Genomic DNA, 24,745 nt, shown 5'->3' on the forward strand with positions numbered 1-24,745 from the left:
GGCACTACAAAAATAAATGCAATATTTTCATGAACTTTGCATAGGCGACACGTATAAAAAATGTAATTTTTAATTGCTTATCTCTCAGTATTGAAATAGTCAATCTCATTGTAATTGCATCAGCGTATCAATGTTTTCTAATATAACGTATAGTTTCAATTTCAAGAAGTTTTAATATTTTCAATTCGCGAGTATATTCCTTTAAGGCTTCACCTTAAGAACACGACGGCGAAATTTCAGAGCCCTTTTTCCTCTTAAATTCTAAGCTTGTATCCCTGTTGCTTTTGTCTACTTATGGCTCTATTGATAAATAAATATAGCATTGCAATTTGCAAAATTGCGATGTTATTGTAATATAGCTGTAAAATCCTGTCTTATAAAATAAAAGAATATAGTATATATACATGTTCTTATAATTTAAAGCTACGCGAGTTAATTCATAAATACTAAAATTCGACATTTTAACTAAATCATTAATATATAAAAATAAAAATAAATTATTAAATTATTAAAAAAAAATTATTTTAATTACTTTTTTGGCTTATATTTCAATCCGATACAATCTGCATAATCCAGGATTGGAAGAAGACAAAGAGTATTTATGACATTTTGTATAAATAACTGCTGCCGGTAATTGGGATTAAACCGTTTATTTAACAATAACAATTGCTATATAAGAAAAAAATATCAACGCAAAAAAGATGTAAACGTCATACAATATATAATATCGTGTGTATATACATATACATATATATACACACATATACATATACATGTATACCCATATATATACATATACACATACACATATACATATATATATGTACATATATTTTCATGTGTAGGTGTTAGTTGTGTGTATATGTTTTACATATCTAATCCATACAGAGAATGCATTTGTCGCATCAGGTGCGCTCGTGCGCACTGAATGGATTACATAAGAGTGTAAATTAAATATATATGTATCCTTCTTTGTTGGTAACGTTTTTTCTTCTCATTCTCTTCTTTCTTGGGAAAATCACAATCCATTCCTTACTTTGACACTTCTATTTTTTTTTTGGAAATTATCTCTTGTAAAGCAATTGCTTTGAAATTATTTGTGCTTTTTCATGTCTGCCGCGCCGTACGATGAACCTTTGCTTATCTCCGACATTCCGAGGGTTTTGTACATTAGCAAATAAACTATAATACGATATGTCTCCATGAGAATAATATAACATTTAAAATGAATCAAAATATTTTCTGTGACTTAAAGGCAAAGAAAACAAAACATAAAGCAACAAGCAAATCGAGTTTTAAAAGCAAAGCAATCAGTTTTAAAAAGCCGAATGCAATTGATACATTCGAAATTTAATTAAAATATAACTTTTATAATACATTGCAATTATTATCAATTGAGAAATATGAATAACAGTGTAACTAATAGCTGAAAATAATGATAATAAGTAAATATGGAGAATACTACTACTTACATACAAAGATAACTCCAACTCCGATGGTAATGCCAAAGATCGAGCCAGATAGCAGGAGCCTTAAGAGGTAATATAGCATTGGTACAAGGACAACTATTGCCCAGCAAATAGTGTTAATGAGGGAATAGTATCTTCTTTTTAGCTTGAACGAGTCTGTTCTAGGTACTCCACTCGTGGTAAAGAAATCGCCGGTCTTATAGAAGCTCTCCGTCATACGGTCCTATAAAGCAAAGATTTCATTTAGCGTTACCATGTTATGATGTCATGTCAGAGTGAACTATTACAAATCATTTCTGATCACTCTTTTCATGCATAGAAATACTCTAGTTCGACAATGTCTTAAATAATTATATATCATGATTACGTATGGTCAGGATTGAGTAATAACTAGTTAAAAAGTTAAAAGTTAAATAATAAAATTAAAAGCTATTAACTTAATTTATTATTGGTTAATTTCAAAAGAATTAACTAATTATTTTTAAAACACAAACTTTAATATATTAACTTTTTTAAGTTAAATATACCCATATAAAAAATTGTATAAAAAAAATAAATAAAAATTTCCATATGAAAAAATAATATTTCCTTGTTATTTCATATAAATTAAATTTATAAATAAAATATTAAATGGTCATAATCTGCCATGACTTAGCAAGTCTAAACACGCTGTGAAACCGCGGTTTTTGCCTGTTTTTTAATCAATTTGCAAACCAAATATGTGACAAGCTTGGGCAAATCGTAAAATTCTGATTTTATATTTTTATTAAAATAATAATAGATTGTTTCACCCGATGCAAAGTGAAATACAAATTTAATTAACACCTTTTGCTGATAGAGCTTCTGTAACCATTCAGCAGCAGCTTCGTCTCCCTCCGGCACTTCCTCAATAGAAATTCTTTTAGCATACATATGTCCCTGTAGCGGTTTTCCCAAGAGGAGGTTCCTCATGGTCGGTTTTACGGGATCAGATGGCTTGAACGCTATCTGAATGTCGTAGATGGCCGTTGCTTTGCCTCTCATGTGTGGAATGCTAGCGGTAAAGCCCTTTGTGCGTGGTGTTAAATGATATTTTAATACTGGTAGACCTTTTTCAATGGCAAACTTTTGACTGGCTTCCAGTTTTTTCGGCGTGAAGCGTGTACCCTCGGGATAGAGCAACAGCTACAATCAATCATTTACATAATTGCCTTTATAGTTAGAATTATTTTTAAATAACAATAGCTAATTATAGATATTTTCAAAATTAGAAATGTTATTGTATAAAAGTAACACGTTACCGCTATAGTTATTTTATAATATATAAAAAGTAACTCGATGTTATTACTCTTTTTTATATTCCATATAGAATACATTACATGTACTATAAAACAAATGCCTACAAGAAATGTGAGAAATCCAAGTTCGAATCTTGACTAAGGTATTTTTTTACAATAAAGGTTTTACTGTTTTCTTTTTGAGGGAGAACATCTTATACTTTTTAATATCAAAATTATTAAATTGCTTGTTAATTTAATGTACAATATTAAATATTTCGATTTCATACAATGACAGTATTTTAAGTCCGGCAAACATGTGGCGCGCAGTTTGCATATGCCAAAAATATTCTAAAAATTATTATTCAGCATTAAGGCCGGTATTCAGTCGAATCTTATTTCAAAACTGTCTCAAGTAATATCTTAAGATGCTAATACGATTTTCTGATTGATTGGTAACATCTTATGATAATATTTAACCCTTAAACACATAAGTGGATCTGAGAAACCCCATATGAAGTTTTGAATGCTTGCTGTGTGAAGACGGAATGAGATAGAAGGTTCGGACCAGGACATAAAAAAAGTTTGAAATCTCCTCTTTCGATTAATATGGTTGATCAATTTTTTTGGTCAACTAGAATTCGGACGGCATGGCAGCAAAGTTTTGTTAGGGTCAATGGGACCTATATAGTGTGTGAGTAAAACTTTTGTGAGTAATCTTATGTAAAAAAAACTGGACAAAACACGTTCAAGCAGATCGATACGCGTATGTTACTCTGTCTAAAGTTAAAATAATATGGTACCGTAAAAAAAAGACTTTTGTAGGGAAAATATATATTAAACAAAATAAATTATCAAAAACATCAATTTTCAATTTTAGACACCTTGAGTTAATCAAAAATACCTCATATTTACCTTGTTACGTAAGTACATTTTTTAATAGAAATGGCAATAACTTTTTTTTTTTAAGTATGACTCTTTAACTTTAAAACGCCGTATTGTAAAGTTCTTAAAAGTTTTTGTTGCAAAGATATGATTTTAGAAAAAAGTGAATGTTTAGACACCCAAAAATACCTCATATTCTCCTTGTTATATAATTATACTTTTTAAAAGAAATGACAATACCATAATTTTTTTAAAAGTATGATTCTTTAGCTTTAAAACGCCGTATTTGAAAGTCCTTAAAAATTTTTTTGTTTCCGAGATATGATTTTTTAAAGGAAAAGTGGATTTTTGAACAATTTTTCATTTTTGCTTTGTAAGGATGTAATCGTTGTCAATGTTGTCGATTGATCGAAATATTTATATGTTATTTAAGAAGTTTGAAATTCGGTTCTTAAGTCGATTTTTAGTAACATTGTCAATCGATAGAATATATTTAAATATATTTGTAACTTTTTTATTTTTGCAATCTACTCTTTATTTATAAAATTATAGCAATTTTAAAACACAGTCGGGCGTCTGATCGTTTAAACGCTCCGGAATTGCCCGGAATTATCCGAACTCGAAAATGACGTCACGATGTTGTTGCCGAAAGCATAGTATGTATGTACCAGAGTTGGGAAGTAACGCGTTACTTGTAACGCCGTTACCATTTTCGTTACTTTTTTATGTCTGTAACGGTAACGTAACGTCGTTACATTTTTACAATAACGGTAACAGAATTCAGCCGTTATTTTTCGTTACTTTAGCTGGCAGTATCTGTTTCATAAAACGTATGATGCATCATTTTATGTTCGTTTTACATTCGGTAACCAACATGCGCTTTATTCGGCCCATAATTAATAGTTACCAAATTAAACAAGTACGTTCGTTCATACAGCGCTCCAGCGGTATCAGTACGGGCACTATTTGCAGACCGCGCGCAGCGTGGGAGAAATGGTTGGCAGCACTCGCCCCATTAATTAACGTAGACTTTTTGTATTGATCAATTATGTTTAATTATCACTCATAATCATTTGATATGGTATATGATTACGAATCGCAATTGCGATAGGATTTATATTCAGTGATAGAATCATATTCCTGAATGTACACGGAGATATATGGTACATATGATATTCATAGTCCACTCTTATATTTAAGATCGTCTTAAGTATCATTTTATGATGCTATCAACCAATCAGAGAGACGTATCAGCATCTTAAGACATTACTTAAGATGATCTCGAAATAAGAATCTACTATGAATACCGGCCATAAATGTTTTAACATCTGAAGTTGCACGTGTATTGAAGACAACATAAGAAAGAATGAGATAAAAGCATGAAAAGACATAGGAAGGTATTTATGTCCCTCTGTGCGGATTTTGTAAAACAAAAAAACATGAAATGTTTCTTTTTATCACGTATTGAATAGATTTTTTTGACGTTAAAAGATCCCTATTTTAACATCATCAAAAAATAACGAAAAAGTAACGAATCGTTACTTTCCAAGCAACAGTAACGGTAACGCGTTACCTTTTTAAGTTAGTAACGGTAACGGTAACGAGTTACTTTTTATAAACAGTAACAATAACGGTAACGCGTTACTTTTTTAAGGTAACGTTCCCAACCCTGGTATGCACATAGTACTCAGTACATCTGTATGTTCAATTTTTATTTAATTTGAACTGCTGTACTGTTATTACAACAAATAAACATGAGTTATCGATGGTGTTTTGTGTCCTTGTGCAAAAATATTACGAAACGTGCACTCGCTAAAGTATTTGTAACAGTACTACGCGAAGTAATAAGGTAGTTGTGGTTTCGATTGGCTCGACGTCCGCATGAATCAACAAAATCGAATTATTTTTGTTGTCATGATCATTTTGTTGTAAATATTCAATATCAAACCATTATTTCCATTAGTATCTATATGTCTAAAGTTTTGAGGTTGGGTTATGAGAATAGTATCTAAAAATGACATGTTGTAAAAATAATTCTTTAGTTGATATTTTCTAACTAAAAGATGACATGAAAAATTATATTTGTTTCTCTTCAATGGGTGGGCCTATAAAAATGAAATCGGGAGTTATGCCACATATTTTTTCCTGTCAACTCGATAGAGAACAAACTGCAAATTATTCCTTTCATCTTATTGACGATGAGATACAAAAGAGGTTACTGATATTTTGGCTGCAGGATACTCTTCGTTTGATATTAGAAATAAATGAACTTATATTGCAACTTTTGCATTCCCTAACTTCAACAGCGTTGAATTTGTCATTTTCCTTAATAAACTCACAAACCATAAATATGTCTATTTTAAACAAATTTGTTAAATCAGCTTTAATAAAACCTGATTCTAAAATATTTGCCATATTTGAAACTACTTTTTGTTTATAATTTAATAATAATAATTGTGTGAAACTATCACACAGCAGAAGGCTCAAAGCGCGCGGAAAAGGAACAACATTGTGACGTCACACCAATAGCGATGCGTTTTCATCCATTTAAAATTCTATGAATATTTGAACTTTATTATTAAAAAAATATAAACAAATTAACTAATTTTATTTTAATGAATTGTTATCATAGTACTTATATTTTAATAAAACAATTAAATTTTCCAATTCAAAAATTTATTTACGAACAAAATTAATAATGTTAGCTCCGAATTCATGCGTTTTTCACTTACTTTCTCGTTGCTTAGATCTTTATAAACAGATTCCGCTGTAAAACACGATTTATTTAACATATAATAAAAACTGTTATTAATAGTAAATCTTATCTTGCTTAATGGTTTTTCTTTTATAACTTCACAAAAATCATTTTTCGACAATGCCGATTATGCAGTCACATTTCTAAGATTCTGAACTTTCATGTGAAAAAAAGAATTGTTGAAAAATGTTAATTGGAACCAAAGTTATAGCTTCTCAAAGTTGAAAAAGTCTCCCAGACTCAAAAATGTGTTTACGTATTTTACGGGATCAGTATGTTTAAGGGTTAAGACTGTCTCAAATACAAGAAGAATCACTATGAATACTGGCCTAAAATTTGATAAGACCAACCGTGTATATTTACACGGTCCAAAGTTATAACATCGATGTTATAAAAATGGCAGATTAAATTTGTTTGTATAAAATGTTGTCTTATAACCTACACCTCAAAATGACTAAAGTTCCAAATGGCGGATCCAATATGGCAGACGAAATTTTCGAAATCAATCTAATTCAATATATTAAATAATTTAATTTTGAATACAAATTTATATTTATTGCCTGAAGAAAATAGTAAAGATTACATTTCAACAATATACCAGAAAAAAATACATTTACAAACAGTATTTTTAGACATATTCATCAAGCTAGTTCCTCCATTTTGAATTTCATATTTTTGGCCCATTTCTGACACCAAAAATACCCCCGTAACCATTTTCAAGAAAATTCGATTAATTTTGAAAATTCCGTCATATTGGATTTACCATTTTGAATTCTGTACTTTTGACATCGGATTTGTAAACAGTAACCTCGATAACCCCTAGCAAATTTTAAGCGAATTCAATTGTGAATTTTGATAATTTTGCTGGGATATTATATCTGCCATTTTAAATTTTGAGCATCAGATTCGTAATCAGTGATTTCGAAAAACCAAATAGTAGTGAATCCAGTTGATTTTGATAATTTTGTCCGCCATATTGCATCCGCTATTTCAAATTTTTCACACTTGAATCATACTTAGCAATTCCAAACCTCCCGGAGGAGGGGGAGGGAGGGAGATAACAAAATTCACAAAATTATATTTACTAGAAAAAAAAATTACGCAAAAGGTTAAACTATGAATAGACAAAAAACTGAATTCCGCAGCAATAATAACTTTTCGAATCTCCATTAAAAATAAAATATTAAAGTGTCTATTACTTCAAAAATTTTAATTTTAAAATTTTGTTTTAGTGTTACATCATAACATGTATTGGATGTACACTTAGTTCGGTCCGTTTTCAAAAGATGGCTCTAGGTGCTATAAATGGTTGACGGCAACAACTAATTTTTGCTGTATCGTGAAGTGTCAATATCTGTCAAACAAATATTGTTTACAAGCCTTTGAGTTTTGCACAACAAGTTTAATTTTTACTGCGAAAATGTCGAATTTTGTTCCAAATAAGCACCATTTGCGGGACGTTTTAATTTTCTGTTTCAATTGGGAGAAAAGTGCAGTTAAAGCGCATCGAATGCTTGTGGAAGTGTATGGTGAATCTGCACCATCGGATAAATCTTGCAGAGAATAGTTTCGACAATTTAAAAGTGATGACTTTGGTGTTGAAAACAAAGAGCGTTCGGGTCAATCAAAAAAGTTTGTAGATAAAGAATTAGAAACATTACTTGATCAAGATTCGTGTCAAACGCAAGAAGAGCTCGCAAAAACATTAGAAGTTATTCAACAAGCTATTTCAAAACGACTCAAAGCCGCGGGATACATCTAAAAGCAAAGAAATTGGGTCTCATACGAATTGAAACAGAGAGATATCGGACGACAATTTTGCATGTTCAAAATGTTGCTTGAACGGTACAAAAAGAAGTCTTTTCTGCATCGAATCATTATAGGGAACAAAAAATGGATTCTACGACAACCCAAAACGCAAAAAATCATATGTAAAGCCCGGCCAACTGGGAACATCAACGCCGAAGCCGAATATCCATGATGTCAAGATAATGCTCTGTATTTAGTGGGATCAGAAGGGTGTGATTCATTATGAGCTGCTAAAACCTGGTCGAACTATCACGAGAGACTTCTATAGGCAACAATTAATCCGTTTAAAGCGAGCTATAGCTGAAAAACGTCCAGAACATGCGACCAGACACGAGTCCATAATCTTTCACCATGACAACGCCTCATGTTGCTGTTTCGGTTAAAAACTATTTGGAAAATAGCGGATGGGAAGTTCTGGTTCCGCTTTATAGCCGAGACCTTGCCCTTTCGGACTATTATTTGTTTCAATCGATGCAGAACGCTTTGACTGGAATACGCTTCACTTCAGAACACGGTATCAAAAATGGGCTCGATTCATTCTTGGCTTTAAAAGATAAACGCTTCTTCCGCAACGGAATCCATAAATTGCCAAAAAGATGGGAAAAAGTAGTGGCTAGCAATGAACAATACTTTGAATAAGATATTAATTCATTTTATCGTTCAAATAAATACGTTTTTCAAGTAAAAAAAACGGACCAAATTAAGTTATACACCCAATATCCTGTTTTTTATCCATCTCTTTTCTTGTATTCTTTACAAAATTATCATTTATTTCTATATTTTCACATAATTTTAGCGCTCTATCAAAAATTTTCTCGAAATTTTCATCTCTGACGTTTTGAATCTGTTTGGTCAATCTTTGTATCATTTTTGCCCCGTCTCGTAACATTTTTTAATTATAAACTTTGATTCACTCTATCAATAATTGTTAAAATCCTGAACAGATATAAACCCCTATTTTTACAACTGCAGAGGTTAATAACAAATTTTGGTCTGCATATGGTCCGCATACATTCGTATTTCCAGTACTATTAGCAGATCCAGTACCAAATATACCACAACCTTGTTAGCAGAGTATATGACAAATTGGCGATGAAAAGCAAGCAAAACTGTTGAAAGTTTTAACGACAAATTTATAACAAATATTAAACAAGTTTGCTATTGCAAAAATGTTAGCAATCGTCACGCAAAAATGCAACATTATCCCTTTGTCAAAATACACGACAAATTGGAAGTTGATAGCAGACAGATCTGTTGTATGATTGACAAATTGATGAAAGATAATAAGCAAACTTGCTATTACGAAAATGTCAGCATTTATCACACAAAAATGCAACATTAGCTGAGTTCCGTAAAGCGCATATGCGCATGATGTAATCCTTGTTGATCACCAAAAGTTAAACGAGGATAAAATGTTATATTACGCACATCATGTGCTCTCTTTACGGAATTCCGCCATTACCTTTTTATCAAAACAATTATGCAACTAATTTATTTATAACAATTATAACAATTAACAAAGCGTCATATATGTTTCTTTAGTAATTTTTCCCGGTGAATCGATTGGTGCAATCAATTTTCCTCTACAGTCATTGTTAACAACTTATTTATAACAATTGCAAAATTGACAATTGCAACGTACTCTTTACGTCAATAATGTTTTATTATGCTTCGATACCACTTCTAATTGTTATTTTTTGATTGATCTGGCCATGAGCAGGAAAAGGTTTTAATTATTTATATAGTTATATATTAAAAATATCTAAGGCTAAATAATCATAAGATTAGTGATAGTGTTCGCGCGATATTCAAGACGCAAGTTTCTTCCGGTTCAATTTAGCTTTATTTCAAATATAACTTTTTATTAACGATATTACAAGTGTACAATTAGCTCAGTGTTAGCGCGTTAGGTTGTTGTTCCGAAATCTTGGGTTCGAATCCCGCCGGTGCCGACATGCGTTTTCAAAAATTTATAAAATAATGCGTAATTGTAATAAGTGAATTAAAATATTATATATGAGAGGTAATACAGATTAAGTTATAAGAATAATAAAATCTGTTAAAAAAAAGAAATATTTTGTTGTTCTCGGAAACATCAGATTTGATCCGTATTTGGTGTCATTCTGTCAGTACGTTTGAAAACAGATTTGATTTGCGTTTGGCATCATTTTGTCAACGCATTTGATAACAGATTTGGCCTATGTGTAATGCCATTTTGTCATCACATTGTTGTTATCATATTTGTTCTGGTATTGGTTTCAATTTGACTTCAGACATATTTGTCAGATTTGGTTTACATTGGGCATCCTAATGTGGACACGGTAGAATACGGTTGTGGTACAAAATTCCGCTGGAATTTGGTGCCAATTTGATATCCTTTTGCGTATAAAATGTTAGCTAGAAATACGTTGGTAAATATATCTTTTCCCAAATTTTTTCAATTTTTTTTCATATTAAAATAAAATTATTTATTAGCGCGATTACGTTCCTCTGACGATTATGCCCGTTGTGGGGACACTAACAGCACTAGTTACACCACTGACAACACATAAATTCTTTTCGCGATATAATATAAAATTTGTCAATTTAAGGCTCCTGACTCCTCAGTCGAGAACTCCGCGTTGACAGTAGCGACATTCCGTCGCGGACAAAATTTGAATTAATAGACGTGAAACGTGACAGATTAACGATGAGATGTTATCATGTATATCATTTTGTTATTATGTGTTTCATTGTAAAAATATGATTTGTCTCGTATTTACCAAATTCGTAAAAGTGGACCGCAAAATTTCTTTGAATTTTATACATAAAAGCACATTTTTCACTTCTTTCAATAGCTATCCGTGTGTTCTCTTGTCTGAATAGACGTCACTTTACGTGTTTTTTACTGTTTATTGACTGCTACGGAAAAAAAGGATATTGATCGATATTTAAGTGTTTTAAAGCCGTATGATTAGTCTGTTTTATCAAAATTGGCTTTATTTAAAAATGACATGTCGGACAAAATTATGACACGCAATTTCACGCTGAGACTTCAATATGGCCGCGGTAAGGAGTCAGAAGCCTCAATTCTGTAATATTATTTATTCTAATTTAGCTTAAGAATTCTATTTAAAACCAAAAGTAATGGTACACAGTTCTAAAAAATCAGAAATTTTATATAAAATTACAAAAAATATTTTAGCAACAAAATCTTGCTATGACCATATATATATATATATATATATATATATAGATCCATCTCGTCTTTAATTGTATTATATACCAAATTTAATTGTTAATTATTAAAATAACGATAAAAGTAACGAATAATTTCGTTATCATTGAAAAAAAATAATGGTTGTTACTGAAAACAAAAATGTGTTAATACATTTCTAATCTTGACTATTTTTTGCAGTAAATGTTACAAAACATTTTCGAATGATTTGATCCAGATTAGCTAATATATGCTTACGTTTAGATAAAGAAAAATATACTCACCCACATGGTGTCAGGATACTCGACAAGCTCCTTGATTTGACCTTTAATGTTTTCCTTGTCTTTTTCCCAACTTCTTTCGAGGAAGATACTCTCGGCAAATTTCCACGCCCATCCCAATGTAGGAATATACTGTATCGACTTCTTAGCATAAGCCTTGCAATTCTAAAAAATATGCATTTTTAATCAAATAAATAAATGTGTGTGTGTGTGTGTGTGTGCGTGTGTGTGTGTGTACACACATATATAATACTATCATATACTAAAGAGTGTTAAAACGCTTCTGATTTTTTCACATCTCATGAAAAGTTACCTATCTCATTGTCAGTGAAAACAAAATCGTAAATAAGTTTCCAAAAATGCATTTTAAAGAGAAAAAATTGTTTTAAATGTCTTTTAATTTCGTCTCTTTTACAATATTTTATTCTTATATTACATAAAATTAAAAAGTAATATTTTTAAATATCTTTTTATTGTTTGAAATGCTATTTCAAGTTTATTGAAACATTATCAAATAAAAATTAACAAAAAATCATTTTAAAATAGGTTTTTTAATATTCTAGTATATGTCGCTCATATTTTCATTAACAAAAAACGAGCCAATAACGAGCAATAAAGTTGTTCTAAATTAACTATATTTTCACATTACATATAAGTAAGCAACGCGGAACTAGTTTCTGCCTCACTGAAGGCTTTCTTCAGCTTTTCAAATAGATATCTTGACGTTAACAAAATAAATACATAAAATAACTGCGGAGTCAAAATTTTTACATTAAGTCAATAAAACTGTCGCAACTATTGTTTCCCTATGGCATTATTGGGTGCTCGTCCATTGTTCGTGACAAAAATCTTTGTAATGTATCTGACTATCCATTATATAAACATGTCAATCTGTTATTGATACTGTGAATCCTTCTTTAAAGAATTGACATACATTTTGAAGAGAGAAGAAACAAACTTGTCGACAGATCGTGCTTGACTTAAGCGTTGCTTACTTATATGTAACGTGAAAATATAGTTAATTTAGACCGACTTTATTGCTCGTTATTGGCCCGTTTTTTTGTTATATTTTTTAAGTTTTAAAATGCTTTTTTAGAAAACTTAGAGCAATAATTTCTTGCAATAATATCAAACTTTCCATGTAAAATTTTATTTTTTATTAAATATTGTTTAACTTTAAAGCTAAAAAGTTTACTAAAAAAAATTAATTATAATATTTCATATAAACTTTTTCAAAATTTTTTAAAAACTTTTTTTATACTTAACTTTTCATGAAATGCGAAAAAAGCGTTTTCAAATTTGATGAATAGTGTGTATCATGTATTGTATTTTTATAAATTTATTCTTTTTAGAGATACGTACACCCAGTAATCTTACGCGATCGCACAGTAGCCAGCCTAACAACCAATCGGTTTCATAACTGTGATTCATCAGAAGATAGCCATGCTCGTTACCAAAATATTTATCAAAGTCTTGCTTATCTATATATAATATCAGGTCCGATCCTGCCCACCATTCTGCCATAAATACTAATTCTAGTGGAAGTAAAAGTTTATAAATTATTAATTGTTTAGAACAAAATTGTCAAAAAACTATTTAGTCCAACACGTTCTAAATATTGAATTGGTTTGATTCATGATTAAATGTTTAATGGTTCACATAAACAAATACCTAGGTATATCTTTTTTGTACAACTAAATAATTATTGAATCAACCAAATGTTTAACATTAAACGTATCGGATTAAATATTTTAGTTTTTCAACAAAGGACTCCGCACAATCCTTATGAAAATTGGATTTCAGTGGAATTGGTTGAAAATTTAATATACTGTATGTTTGTACATTTTGTCATCCTGATGAAAAGTCTCCATGGTCACAATCTCCAATGATTGACTGTTTGACTTCTACGAGGCGCTACTTGTCAAGTGTCTAATGTCATACTTTCTTATTTTCAATGAATAAGATGCTTACTTCATTATTTACATGTTTTTTAATTATTTCTGTGTACAATTTTAAACAAAAAGCTGCAATATGACTTTGACTTAAAGTCTGTGATTTTAAGGATTTAAATCAACATTGTATTAAATATTATCGCTTCACATCAATTAACTCAAAATCTCAGATGTACTATTTTAAAATATTTTTATGATCGGAAAGGTCAGCTCGTTTACACTCATACACACGTACTTTGACTATATAAATATTTATATAGTCAAAGCACGCGTATATTTAAGAACATTCGCGCATAAGAAATAAAACAGCTTGCTTTCAAAAAGTAATGGCTTTAATGACAAAGCATAAAATGCCAAAGCGTAGAACAAGAACCGGAACAACATGAACATAGAAACAAATGGCGACCACCAATCGTCAAACATCGATACTCGGCAAGCCAGCCGTTCACGCGCCGGACCGTCAATACCGGGCTTTACAATAAGCTTGTTTTCTATTTCTGCACTAGACTGCACTGAAACGTTCCTTCTTGCTTTCGCTAACGTTCAAACATATACCTATTTTATTTTAAGTATACATACACTAATTCAGGCAGTTCAGAAACAGAAAACAAACGAAATATGTTTATAGAGGATTAAAGGAAAGAGAGACAGTGAAGATAAGTGATTTCACCTAATTAACGCATTCTCTCACTTTGGGATACTTGATTAAAGTGAGTCCTCTTGCCTCTCACTTAGTATTTGATTAAAGTGAGTTTCCTCGCCTCTTACTTGCAAGTGCAATACTTACCAATCTTTGAGTATTATTGCATATGGACATCCGGTGCAAGAACATTAGAAACTTGTGGACATATTGCTAGCGTTTTGTGATATAAGTTGCAAGGTTGAAAATAATATCAAAAATGCATCAACCATGTTACTCGATAACATGTATGATGATAATAGAATATTAGAAGAAAACATTAACTATAGAATTGAAATAGTTCCAGATTAAGCTATACACGAGTTACATACTTGTACAAGTGTATAACTTACAAGTGTATATACTAAATATGCCATACTGTGAGAGGCGAGAGGACTGATTTGAATCAAGGACCCCAAAGTGAGGTGAGAGTGCTTTAATTAAGCATCCCACAGCCACTCACCTTCAGTGTCTCTCCTCCTACTCTAACCCTCTATAAACATATTTCAAAATAGTGCATTTCAGATCCTGAATTAATTGATGTAAAGCGACAGCGTTCAATACAATGTTGATTAAAATCCTAAAAATTACTGACTTTAAGTCAATGTTATATTTGCAGCTCTTTATTTAAAATTATACACAGAAATAATTAAAAAACATGTAATGAAGTAAGCATGCATCTTACTTGTTGAAAATAAAAAAAGTATGATATTAGTTACTTTTGATAAGTAGCGCCTTGTAGAGATCAAATGGACAATTATTGGAGGTCATGACTATGGAGACTTTTCATTACGATGACAAGATGTACAACGTATTAAATTTTCAGCCAATTTTCACCGAAATCCAACTCATAAGGATTGTGCAGGGTTCTCGTTTTCTAAATGCATTGTTATTAATTTTTGAATAAAAACTCACAAGTCACACGAGAATGTATGTAAATGTAGATGTACGCCCTATTTATTTCTAATCGATTATCAATATTTTGCATGATCAAAAAATGATTAATAAAATAATTTTGTCAAAAAAAATTTAAATTTAAAAGTAAAATTCCAAAACCTTCCCTGAATATAAATAAAATTTTTGCAAAATTCACGATTTTTATACATAGAAAATAAATTTCCTGAAAAGGTTTTTTTGGTTTTCTTTTCAATAATAAACACCCTGTATAAATTAGAAACTATAATACACCTCTATAGGCTATAAAAACAAGGTAAACTTACGACAGTAGAAGGAGTAGCAGAGATAATAGTTGATCTTGCGGTAGAGGTACTTGGAGAAGGGCCTCAGTCCAAAGTATAAGATGCATTGGAAGAAATTTATTATCAAGCCGGATGTAAAAAATGTAATGGCAAACAAAAGGTGTACCACCAACCATTGCTTCACAAAGGCGAGCACTCCCATGATGATATAAGTAAATAGTATTAAATCATATGTTTTATGGAAAACCTAAATTATTGGTTTCTCTACCTGTAACAGAAGCAAATTAGCAAGTATTTAAAGAAAGAATAAATTATTCATATAGAAAAAAAAATATTCTAAGTTTCAACCCTTTATAAAATTTATTTTTAAGATAATTGTATCCATAATTGTTATATAAAAAAGATATGAGAATTTAAAAAATATGTTTATTGTGTGTATAACATTAGACAGCTACGTGCACAAGTATTTATGCAAATAACTTGCCTGAGAGCAAAAGAAATAATGGTAGCGTTGCTATATACAATTTTCTTATTGCTGGATGTTGTTATATGCAATGGCAATTAAGCTGTTAGCATCAATTTACTTTTAGCGTAAATTAACTTAATATGAAGAGAGGAGTAAATGACAAAAAGATAAAAAATATACTCTTAAAGATGTAAAAATGCAGGATTATTATATATACCACAGGTTTTAATAGACTAATTTTAATGGAGTGATTTGATTTATTAAGAAATAAAAAAATTTATTACAAGTTTTTGATAAAAACTAAAAAATATTTACTACATAGTTTATATAATTTTAATAATAAAAATATAGAACATAAATTTATAAGATATTTGTTGTAACAATTTATAATGTTAGATTTTACAAAGTCTCTCTAAAGATTAAATCTATTTTTTCCAGGATTATTTAAATTTAAAAAACTTTTTAAATTTAAAACTAACTGTAAGTACATATAATTTTTAGACTTAACTTTAAACTACCATAGTTTTTTACCATACAAGATCTTATTATAACAAATATATGTTAAGCACAAATTTCAAATGATGACAAAAGAACCTGAAAAAAAAACTAATAATTATCAGTATATCATTATGCAATGCTATTTACAAGTCTCCGTCAATCAATCCTAGATATCAGAATTATTCCTGAAACCAATAAAGATTTAAGTAGCAAGCTGATGTTATTTGTCATCACTTTATTATCAAAATAACATCTTTGATAGCATTTTGACATAAAAATAGTGATAAATAATTTCAACTTGTTATCTGGGGACTTGACATTATGAGACCACTGTAGATATCTAGAAAGTTAATAAATAACAAAGTTTTATGCACACAGAATTTGATAGTAATAAAAGTAATAAAATTAAATACATGTATTTTATTATGTAACGTACAAAATACAAAATATACTGCAAACAACATTTTATTCTGTACAAAGCTTTAAACCATTAATTTAGAACTAATATAAGATTCTACGTTTCTATATTTTGTTATATGAGGGAATTAAGAGATGTATTTGACATACATCACGTTTCATAATCTTATTAAATTGAGTTCGCAGAAATGTGCAGAATAAGCGCGATATCAGGCTAAAAAAATGCCGAAGCATCTTCGTTATAGATCAGGCTGCAACGCGTAAACCACGTGCGCCTATAAACCCGGAGGATTTTTCGCGATGGGACTAGATCGTCGGATCTTACCTCAATTCAACATTCCTGGCAATAGAAAGCGTGCGTGCAGAGACAGCCGTGCTCGTGTCAGGTGTCGGCTATGGATCAAAGTGCGAAGTTCCAAAGTTCACTAACAGTGCGTTGTCGGTGCGCTTTTGTGCGTGTTTCAGCGTCGTCACTCCGTGCTCTTCATCGAGGGAATCAGGACGCCTCCATGCTGTGCACGCGCAAACACGAGCGATGTTGCAGCCGACCACAGCCGACCGAGTCAGCCGGTTCTTATCCAAAGATTAGGAATGTTATAGTGGGGAACGTCAAAGCAGTGATGCTGATGTTGATACGTCGATTTAAGCCTGATTCAGACTGGACGCAATAAGCGATAAGCGTCGAGCAGCAAGTTTTGTTGATTGGCTGCTGCTTGACGCTTGCTGTTCGTGCAGTCTGAACAAAGCTAAAATTTTCGAGTGCCGTCACATGGGGCGTAACGTGCGTAAGCGTAACTTGCGCCGACCAATGATATCGTTTTACTGAAACATCAGCTTCCGCTTATAGGTGCAATCACGGGAGTGCAGGCAGTATCTAAAAGCAGGAAACAACCGGGCCAGGCAGGATCGGGGATGAATGTATGCGCGCGCATGTATAGCGAGTGGGACGTGATCACGTGATTAACCTAAGAAGAAGAGAACCAAGAGAACGACTGTGACTATGTGGCAACGGTAAAAAGCATGGGACTGCAACTTCATGTTAAACGATGGAAACGGTGGGAACACAAGCGATCGACGCGATCCAAGTGGCCTGACCTTGATACTACATGATTCTTATATATATATATATATATATATATATATATATATATATATGGCTACTCTACATTAATTTTAAAGTCTTCGGCCCACACTTAGAATTTTTATTGATAAATGTTTTTAAACATATAATATATATAACAGACATTAGGTGCAATTAAATAAGAGGTACAAAACAAGAGTAAATTAATTAATGTTACATAGAAATATATTTTTATTTCACAAAATAATGACAAATATACATTACTTAATTTTTATTTATAACTAAACTTATAATTATAAGATCTTCCAAACGTTTTAATAAATTCTCACTTAACATAATAGGCAAGAACATAAACCAATTAATTAGCGCATGTCAAAACAGAATTTGTGCCTGATCACTTTAATCACTTTCCAACTTTCAATAGTTGCAACTTGCCATTCTGACCCTTTTTACGCTAAAAGTTGAACTGTGTCGAAATTTGAGCGTTTATTCACTGGATTCGCCGATTGATGGAGAGGGGGTAAAACGCCAGCTTTTATTCGCTGCGTGAACTTGCGCCTTATAGCGTTTTCGATTGGGATGCACTGGCTGCACTCAGTGTCAGGCGCGTGTTCGATTGGCAGTGCCAATGCGCACTTGGCTAGTGTCACGTGTTCGTTTGAACGCACGACACTCGCATAGTGCGCACTCAGTGCGCACTAAGTGACACGAGATATTTTGACCGTGCCAGTTCAGTGCACTGGATGCATGCAAGCATCAGTGCATTATTGTAAGCAATAACGAACAAAGTTTCAAATTTGAAAGAATGAGCAATCCGGATTTAGATCTTATTAATATTTTGGAAACATTTTTGGAATCTTCTTCTAGTTCAAGTGAGGAAGAAGAAATAATTGCAATCTTCCGAACTAGAAGAATGATTCCAAAAAACTGTAAATTATGTAGCTTGTGTAAAAAAATGGATAATGACACCGTAAGTGTTATATCTTTTGTACAAGTACATCAATTTTATTTTAAAATATAATTTTTTAAAATATAATTAATTACTTGATGTAATATAATAGCATTTCTTAAATGATTATATACTATTTAACTTCATATAGTAAAAATCATTACTTACTAAGCACGACATTACTTTTTCGAGGTTACTTTTTTCTTTTTCGCGTGATCTATTATAATTAACTCAAGTGATACTTGCACTGAAAATTTGGGCGTGTTCTTTTGCATTTGCACTATTCAGTGCAACTCATGGAACTCATGGAACTTGTCCAGTGTTGGCGTAAACTGAATGCGCACTGGTGCGCAGTAACTTTTTCCCAATCAAAAACGCTATTAGTTACTTTACGCTTTTTACGTTATTATCGTTACGTTGAATCCAATTTCCTGCGTAAGAAACGCTGTGTACACCCAAGGACTTTGATTCTGTCCATGGGGAAATTTTTCAAACTGAAAAGTCGCTATCTTTCTACATACTTACAGTTCATGATTAATGTAACAACCAATAAGCTCTAATTGTTTCATTAATCATGAACTGCGAGTATGTAGAATGTGGTGACTTCTTAATTTGGAAAATTTTCCCATAGACAGAATCAAAGTCCTTGGGTACTCCTTGGGAAAATTTCCCCATGGACAGAATCAAATTCCTTGGGTGTACACCCATGGAATTTGATTCTGTCCATGGGGAAATTTTCCAAACTAAGAAGTTGCTATCTTTCTACATACTTACAGTTTATGATTAACGTAACGACCAATAAAATCTAGTCGTTACATTAATCATAAACTGCGAGTATGTAGAAAGTGGTGACTTCTCAATTTAGAAAATTTCCCCATGGACAGAATCAAATTCCGTGGGTGTACAGTCGTGTTCATTATAGTTGCGACACTTTTTCTTAGATGCGTTCCTGAACGCGCAACTATAACGAGAGCTGAGAACATGATTGGTTCTTACTTATGGATCCAACCAATTACGTTTGCCGCTCGATGAGCAAGGCTACATTCCAAAAACCATCAAAGAAAAAGTGTCGCAACTATAATGAACATGACTGTACACTCAAGGCTGCGTACAGATTCCCCACCCGAGTGCACCCAGGCACCTAAAGAGCGTTCAGATTCCTTTAGAGTGCCCCTACCGGACATTAGGTGGGTCGTTCACTTTATCACATAGAACTTATAGTATATGGAACAGGAATACGAGCGCAAACATGAGAGCAACATCTAAAGGACGGATATATACCTCTGTCCTTTGCGCGTACTATCCAATGTTGTGCGCATGATCGCGCTCCGCCAATGAGCGTTCCTATCCTTTCCCCCTCTACCCGCCGCGATGTGTCAGCTGACGGAGGACGGAGCGCTTTGCTTCTCATAATTATACTCCGTGTGATCGTTAACATCGTTGTCGATTATTATTGATACGCAATTTACTGGTTATTATTCACAATGGGTCGTTACTGCATTTTGTGTTACAATCATGATAAAGCAGTCTCTTATCACCGGTAAGTAACTGCATTATGTAAACAGCGTTATTAAAAATCAGTGAATGTGTGCAACGAAATTAAAACAAAATTTACTAATGTATGTCGTTTGTACAGAATTCCCACAAATGTGGAATTGAGAGCGAAGTGGGCTGAGTTTTGTCGATTGAAGGAAATTGAGATAAAGGATTCCTTTTGTTTATGCTCGAACCATTTCATTACTGATGATTTCCTTCCTACAACATCAAGAAATAAGTTATTAAAAAGGGGAGTCATACCGACAGTTTTCACCGTTAAAAGAAGGAAAAGGTATGCCTTATATCATTTTCAACAGTTTCATTAGTTTACCTATAAATATGAAAGTACATACTTTTAATAAATATCGAGATTAAGATGCAATGTTTGAGGTTATATGCATAATGTATGTTTCAGATGTTTAAATAGCAATGAAACATCTGCAAAGGGATCTGATGCAACAAGTAATACAACTGTGCTCATGTCCAGTGAAAGAGAACTAGTCGCACATGAAAATATGGAAGATTCCTTAAAAAATAATGTTGATGTCAGTGGACAAAAACTAATTTCAGACAAAAATATCATTAAGGATTTTTGGAAAAATGATATGGATATTGACCAAGTGTTGGCAGGTAAAAAAATTAATATGATCCATAAAATTATATTGATTACTTACTAAAGTAGTTTTTAATATTATTATTGTTTATCAGATTCTGTTGCAGAGTCAGTGACTAGCGTACGTTCTTCTAGTCCTCCTCACATGCCACGGTATATTGGCGATATACGGACGCCTCATTTAGCTACACCTCGAAGAGCTAAACGAGCACTTAATCTAACGAAAGTTATAGTGAAGAGGCAAAGAAGAAAGATTTTAAGTTTACAACAAACAACAACTAGATTGAAAAAGAGAATTAATAATATTAAAGAACTGGTTAAACATCTTAAAGAAAAAAATTTAATATCTGAAGATGCTATGGATCAATTTAAGGTATATTTCTGTCATTCTGCCAATAATAGTTCTGCCAATAAACTGCTTAGTGCCAATGTTGATTCAACAGATTTTTTTCTATAAGGCGCATTACTATTATTTGTCGTTAAGATTCCTGATGGAAGAAATTTCTACAAATAACTATAAAACTCTACAAGAAATAGAAATTTGTATATACAGAAATATTTATTTTTTGATAAAAATATCTAGGCGGAAGACTGCAAACTATATTTTTTAACAGCAAGAAATTATTGAATGTCGTATTTTATTACAATGTACAACTTTGACGTTGTTGAAGCATATAGTTATTTGTAGCATATTACAATTATTTTACAATCATCCCTACAAAAATCTATTGTAATCTACTTATAAGAAATTTTAAAAATTTTTAATAGTAATCTGTTTTTACTTTCCTGTACAAAACTATATTTTTTATGGGAAAATAAAAATTGATTAGGATTTAAAGTTTCAAAAATTTTTCCCATAAAATTCCATAAAACATTAGGTTTTTATGGGACACGTAAAAAATTTTAATTTTCTATGTGTAATAAAACGGACAATTGGGTTCTCCAAATTGTACATATGAATGAAATAAAATACTACAAAAAATTACAGAAGTATTCATGTCTTGGAAATATTATTATTTTTAGAGTCAATTACCTAACCCGATGGAAGAAATTTTGAAACGCGTGAGAAGTGGCCATAGAAAGTATTCACCTCAATTAAGAGCGTTTGCATTAACTCTGAATTTTTATTCTCCGAGGGCTTATAATTATGTGAGGAAGAGTTTTCAAAATTTTTTACCTGATCCTTCTACTATTAGGAAATGGTATTCAGTGTTAGATGGGCGTCCTGGATTTACCGTTGAATCATTAGAAGCCTTAAAGTGCCAAATCAAAATGAATAAAACTCCCGCACTATGTAACTTGGTTATAGATGAAATGGCAATTCGTCAAGAAATTTCTTATGATGGGCAGAGGACCTATGGAATCGTCGATCTTGGTGTAGATAGTGATGATATTGTTGACATAGATCGATCTAAAAAAGCAACCAATGCCCTTGTCTTTATGCTTGTCGCAATTAACAATCACTGGAAGCTTCCCGTAGGTTATTTTTTGTTAAATTCGTTGACAGGGGCAGAAAGAGCAAATTTATTACGAAAATGCCTTGAATTAATTAATGAGACAGGAGCAAACGTACAATCATTAACTTTTGATGGTGCTGCTGTAAATATAAACATGTGCAGATGTTTAGGCGCAAATTTTACAATAGGAGATAGTTTTCAACCGTACTTTACTCATCCAGTAACTAACAAGAAAGTATATTGTTTTTTCGATCCATGTCACATGCTGAAATTAGTGAGAAATTCTTTGCACAAAGAACAAATAATGAAAATCGAAGGAAAAAACATATACTGGGCAGATATTGTTGAGTTGCAAAAACTGAAGCAAGAGGAAGGTTTGCGAGCAGGAACAAAACTAACAAAAAAACATATTTCATTTCAGAACAATCGAATGAATGTTAAATTAGCAGCTCAAACGCTGAGTGAAAGCGTTTCTTGTGCTTTAAAATATATCGATGCAGGTAATTACAGTTTTATTCTCCCGAAGTAACTGCTGAATTTTGTTCTATTTTCAATAACGCCTTTGACATTTTAAACGTTCGTAGCCAATTCTCAAAAGGAGCCTGTTATAAGCTCCCGTTAAATGATAATAATTTTGAGAAATTACAAGCTCAGTGCGAAGAAATTATCAATTATATTAAGAAACTCACAAATTCACAAAATCAGCAAATGATCCATAGTATTAGGAAAACAGGGTTTCAGGGATTTATTATATGTTTAACAAATATTTTCGAGTTATGGAAAGATTTAAAGAAGGTAGAGTTAAAATATCTTTTAACATTTAAATTGAATCAAGACCATTTAGAAACATTTTTCAGTGCTCTTAGAAGTCGAGGAGGTTTTAATAATAATCCAAATGCTCAACAATTCGAAGCCGCGTACAAAAAATTATTAGTCAGACATGAAATAAGTTCATCAGAAAAGGGTAACTGTTTGATTAATGATATAAGGATTTTGTTTGCACCCTCAACTATACAAAAACCCTGCGAACTACTTATATATACTGATTCGATTGACGGAGATACAGAAATCGAAGTTGGTATATTTGATCACGATTATCTGAAAACATTGTGGTCGGCTACACCGTATGTCGAAGACGTTATTACGTACATCAGTGGATTTGTTGTACGCAAGATTAATCGTGATAAAAGAATGTGTCATACGTGTGCACGCTTTTTAATATCAGACAAAAACTCGCACGGACTCATAGAAAAAAAAATAGAGGGGATTTAATTAATCCGAGTGAGGATGTCATTGTTATCACAAGTGCGTGCGAGAAAATTATCAGGGAAAATAAAAAGGCAATTTTTGAAAAAAAAAATGTGAAAGATTTCTTGGCGTCGAAAGTGTTAAATAGTATTCTTACTCGTTGTTTTCTTCAAGAAGAAATGATTGAACACATTCGGAATCAAGAAATCTTAAACAATCATAGAATTCAATTGGTTAAATGTATCATACGTTTATACATAAGAATTCGTTTATTTCACGAGACAAAGATTTGTAATAATACCAAAAAAAGAGCATATATACGTCATAAATACACAAAATTAATACACTTTCATCATGAATAAAAAACTGGAAAAGTCCATTTTACATTTACTTTTTATTTTTTCGCATCACATATTTAGAAATTATTATAAATAAGACAAAAAATGATTTAAATAAACGAATTAATGAACTCAAAAACAGGCACAATGGATTTCTAACTGACGACACGCGGTTCATGAATTATGCTCGCTTAGAAAACGGAGTCTAACTCAACGCATGCGCACTGTGTCAAGTAGGACGCGCAAAGGATAGAGATATATCTTTGTCCTTTAGATGTTGCTCTCAGTCGCCACTCATTGCGGAGATAGGCTATTCCTGTTCCATATACTATAAGTTCTATGCTTTATCACTCTGTCTATCCCGAGAGAGTGGAAAAACCACATGGGTCCTTGAGCCGGGTGAAACGGGTGGGTGACCTAAAGGTGCGTTCCAAAATGTATCGCTATAAAAATTTCTATATATTTGTGATAAAGCTCGTATATTTAAAACAAATTTAAAATAAAAAAATAAATTTAATTTAAAATATTATAGTAAATAAAAATTAAAATGTATAAATATAATAAAGAAAAACGTTAATAACCAAGTAAAGTTTAAACGTTTTGTTTATTATTCTGTTTATGTAATTACAGATTAATAAATATTAATCTTTTATTCTATTAA

General features: G+C 31.7%; 2 protein-coding genes across 3 annotated transcripts; one reads left to right on the top strand and one right to left on the bottom strand.

Annotated features, from left to right (window-relative positions):
• Window positions 1-848: 848 nt before the first annotated feature.
• On the bottom strand, window positions 849-17,431 carry LOC105197028 (1-acyl-sn-glycerol-3-phosphate acyltransferase gamma). 2 transcript variants are annotated; one of them, XM_039456537.1, is made up of 7 exons: window positions 15,966-15,990; window positions 15,503-15,749; window positions 13,014-13,186; window positions 11,655-11,816; window positions 2,295-2,633; window positions 1,473-1,692; window positions 849-1,182 (listed from the first exon to the last, which is right to left on the bottom strand). In XM_039456537.1, the coding sequence occupies exons 2-7, from the start codon at window positions 15,681-15,683 to the stop codon at window positions 1,094-1,096; spliced, it is 1,164 nt and encodes a 387-aa protein (XP_039312471.1). In that variant the 5' UTR covers window positions 15,684-15,749; window positions 15,966-15,990; the 3' UTR covers window positions 849-1,093. The 2 variants fall into 2 exon arrangements, with proteins under 2 accessions (XP_039312471.1, XP_011161524.1); XM_011163222.3 differs by lacking the exon at window positions 15,966-15,990 and adding an exon at window positions 17,188-17,431 and having other exon boundaries at window positions 1,010-1,182.
• A 2,843-nt stretch (window positions 17,432-20,274) lies between these two features.
• On the top strand, window positions 20,275-22,031 carry LOC105197029. The gene is made up of 4 exons (XM_026139880.2): window positions 20,275-20,432; window positions 20,529-20,720; window positions 20,844-21,058; window positions 21,137-22,031. Exons 1-4 carry the CDS (start codon window positions 20,377-20,379, stop codon window positions 21,496-21,498), a joined length of 825 nt encoding a protein of 274 aa, XP_025995665.1. The 5' UTR covers window positions 20,275-20,376; the 3' UTR covers window positions 21,499-22,031.
• The last annotated feature ends 2,714 nt before the right edge of the window (window positions 22,032-24,745 follow it).

Source organism: Solenopsis invicta, chromosome 13 (genome assembly GCF_016802725.1).
Source record: "Solenopsis invicta isolate M01_SB chromosome 13, UNIL_Sinv_3.0, whole genome shotgun sequence".
Lineage (NCBI taxonomy): Eukaryota > Metazoa > Arthropoda > Insecta > Hymenoptera > Formicidae > Solenopsis > Solenopsis invicta.

What these genes read in the sequence shown, in the direction of transcription:
- LOC105197028 (XM_039456537.1), bottom strand. Translation starts at nt 15,683, where the DNA reads ATGGGAGTGCTCGCCTTTGTGAAGCAATGGTTGGTGGTACACCTTTTG. An exon ending in AGTATCCTGACACCATGTGG is followed by an intron (nt 2,634 to 11,654) that starts GTGAGTATATTT and finishes GATTGATTGTAG; the next exon opens with CTGTTGCTCTATCCCGAGGG. An exon ending in AGTTGGAGTTATCTTTGTAT is followed by an intron (nt 1,183 to 1,472) that starts GTAAGTAGTAGT and finishes ATCGTATTATAG; the next exon opens with TTTATTTGCTAATGTACAAA.
- LOC105197029 (XM_026139880.2), top strand. Translation starts at nt 20,377, where the DNA reads ATGGGTCGTTACTGCATTTTGTGTTACAATCATGATAAAGCAGTCTCT. An exon ending in AAAGCAGTCTCTTATCACCG is followed by an intron (nt 20,433 to 20,528) that starts GTAAGTAACTGC and finishes TCGTTTGTACAG; the next exon opens with AATTCCCACAAATGTGGAAT. An exon ending in TATTGACCAAGTGTTGGCAG is followed by an intron (nt 21,059 to 21,136) that starts GTAAAAAAATTA and finishes ATTGTTTATCAG; the next exon opens with ATTCTGTTGCAGAGTCAGTG.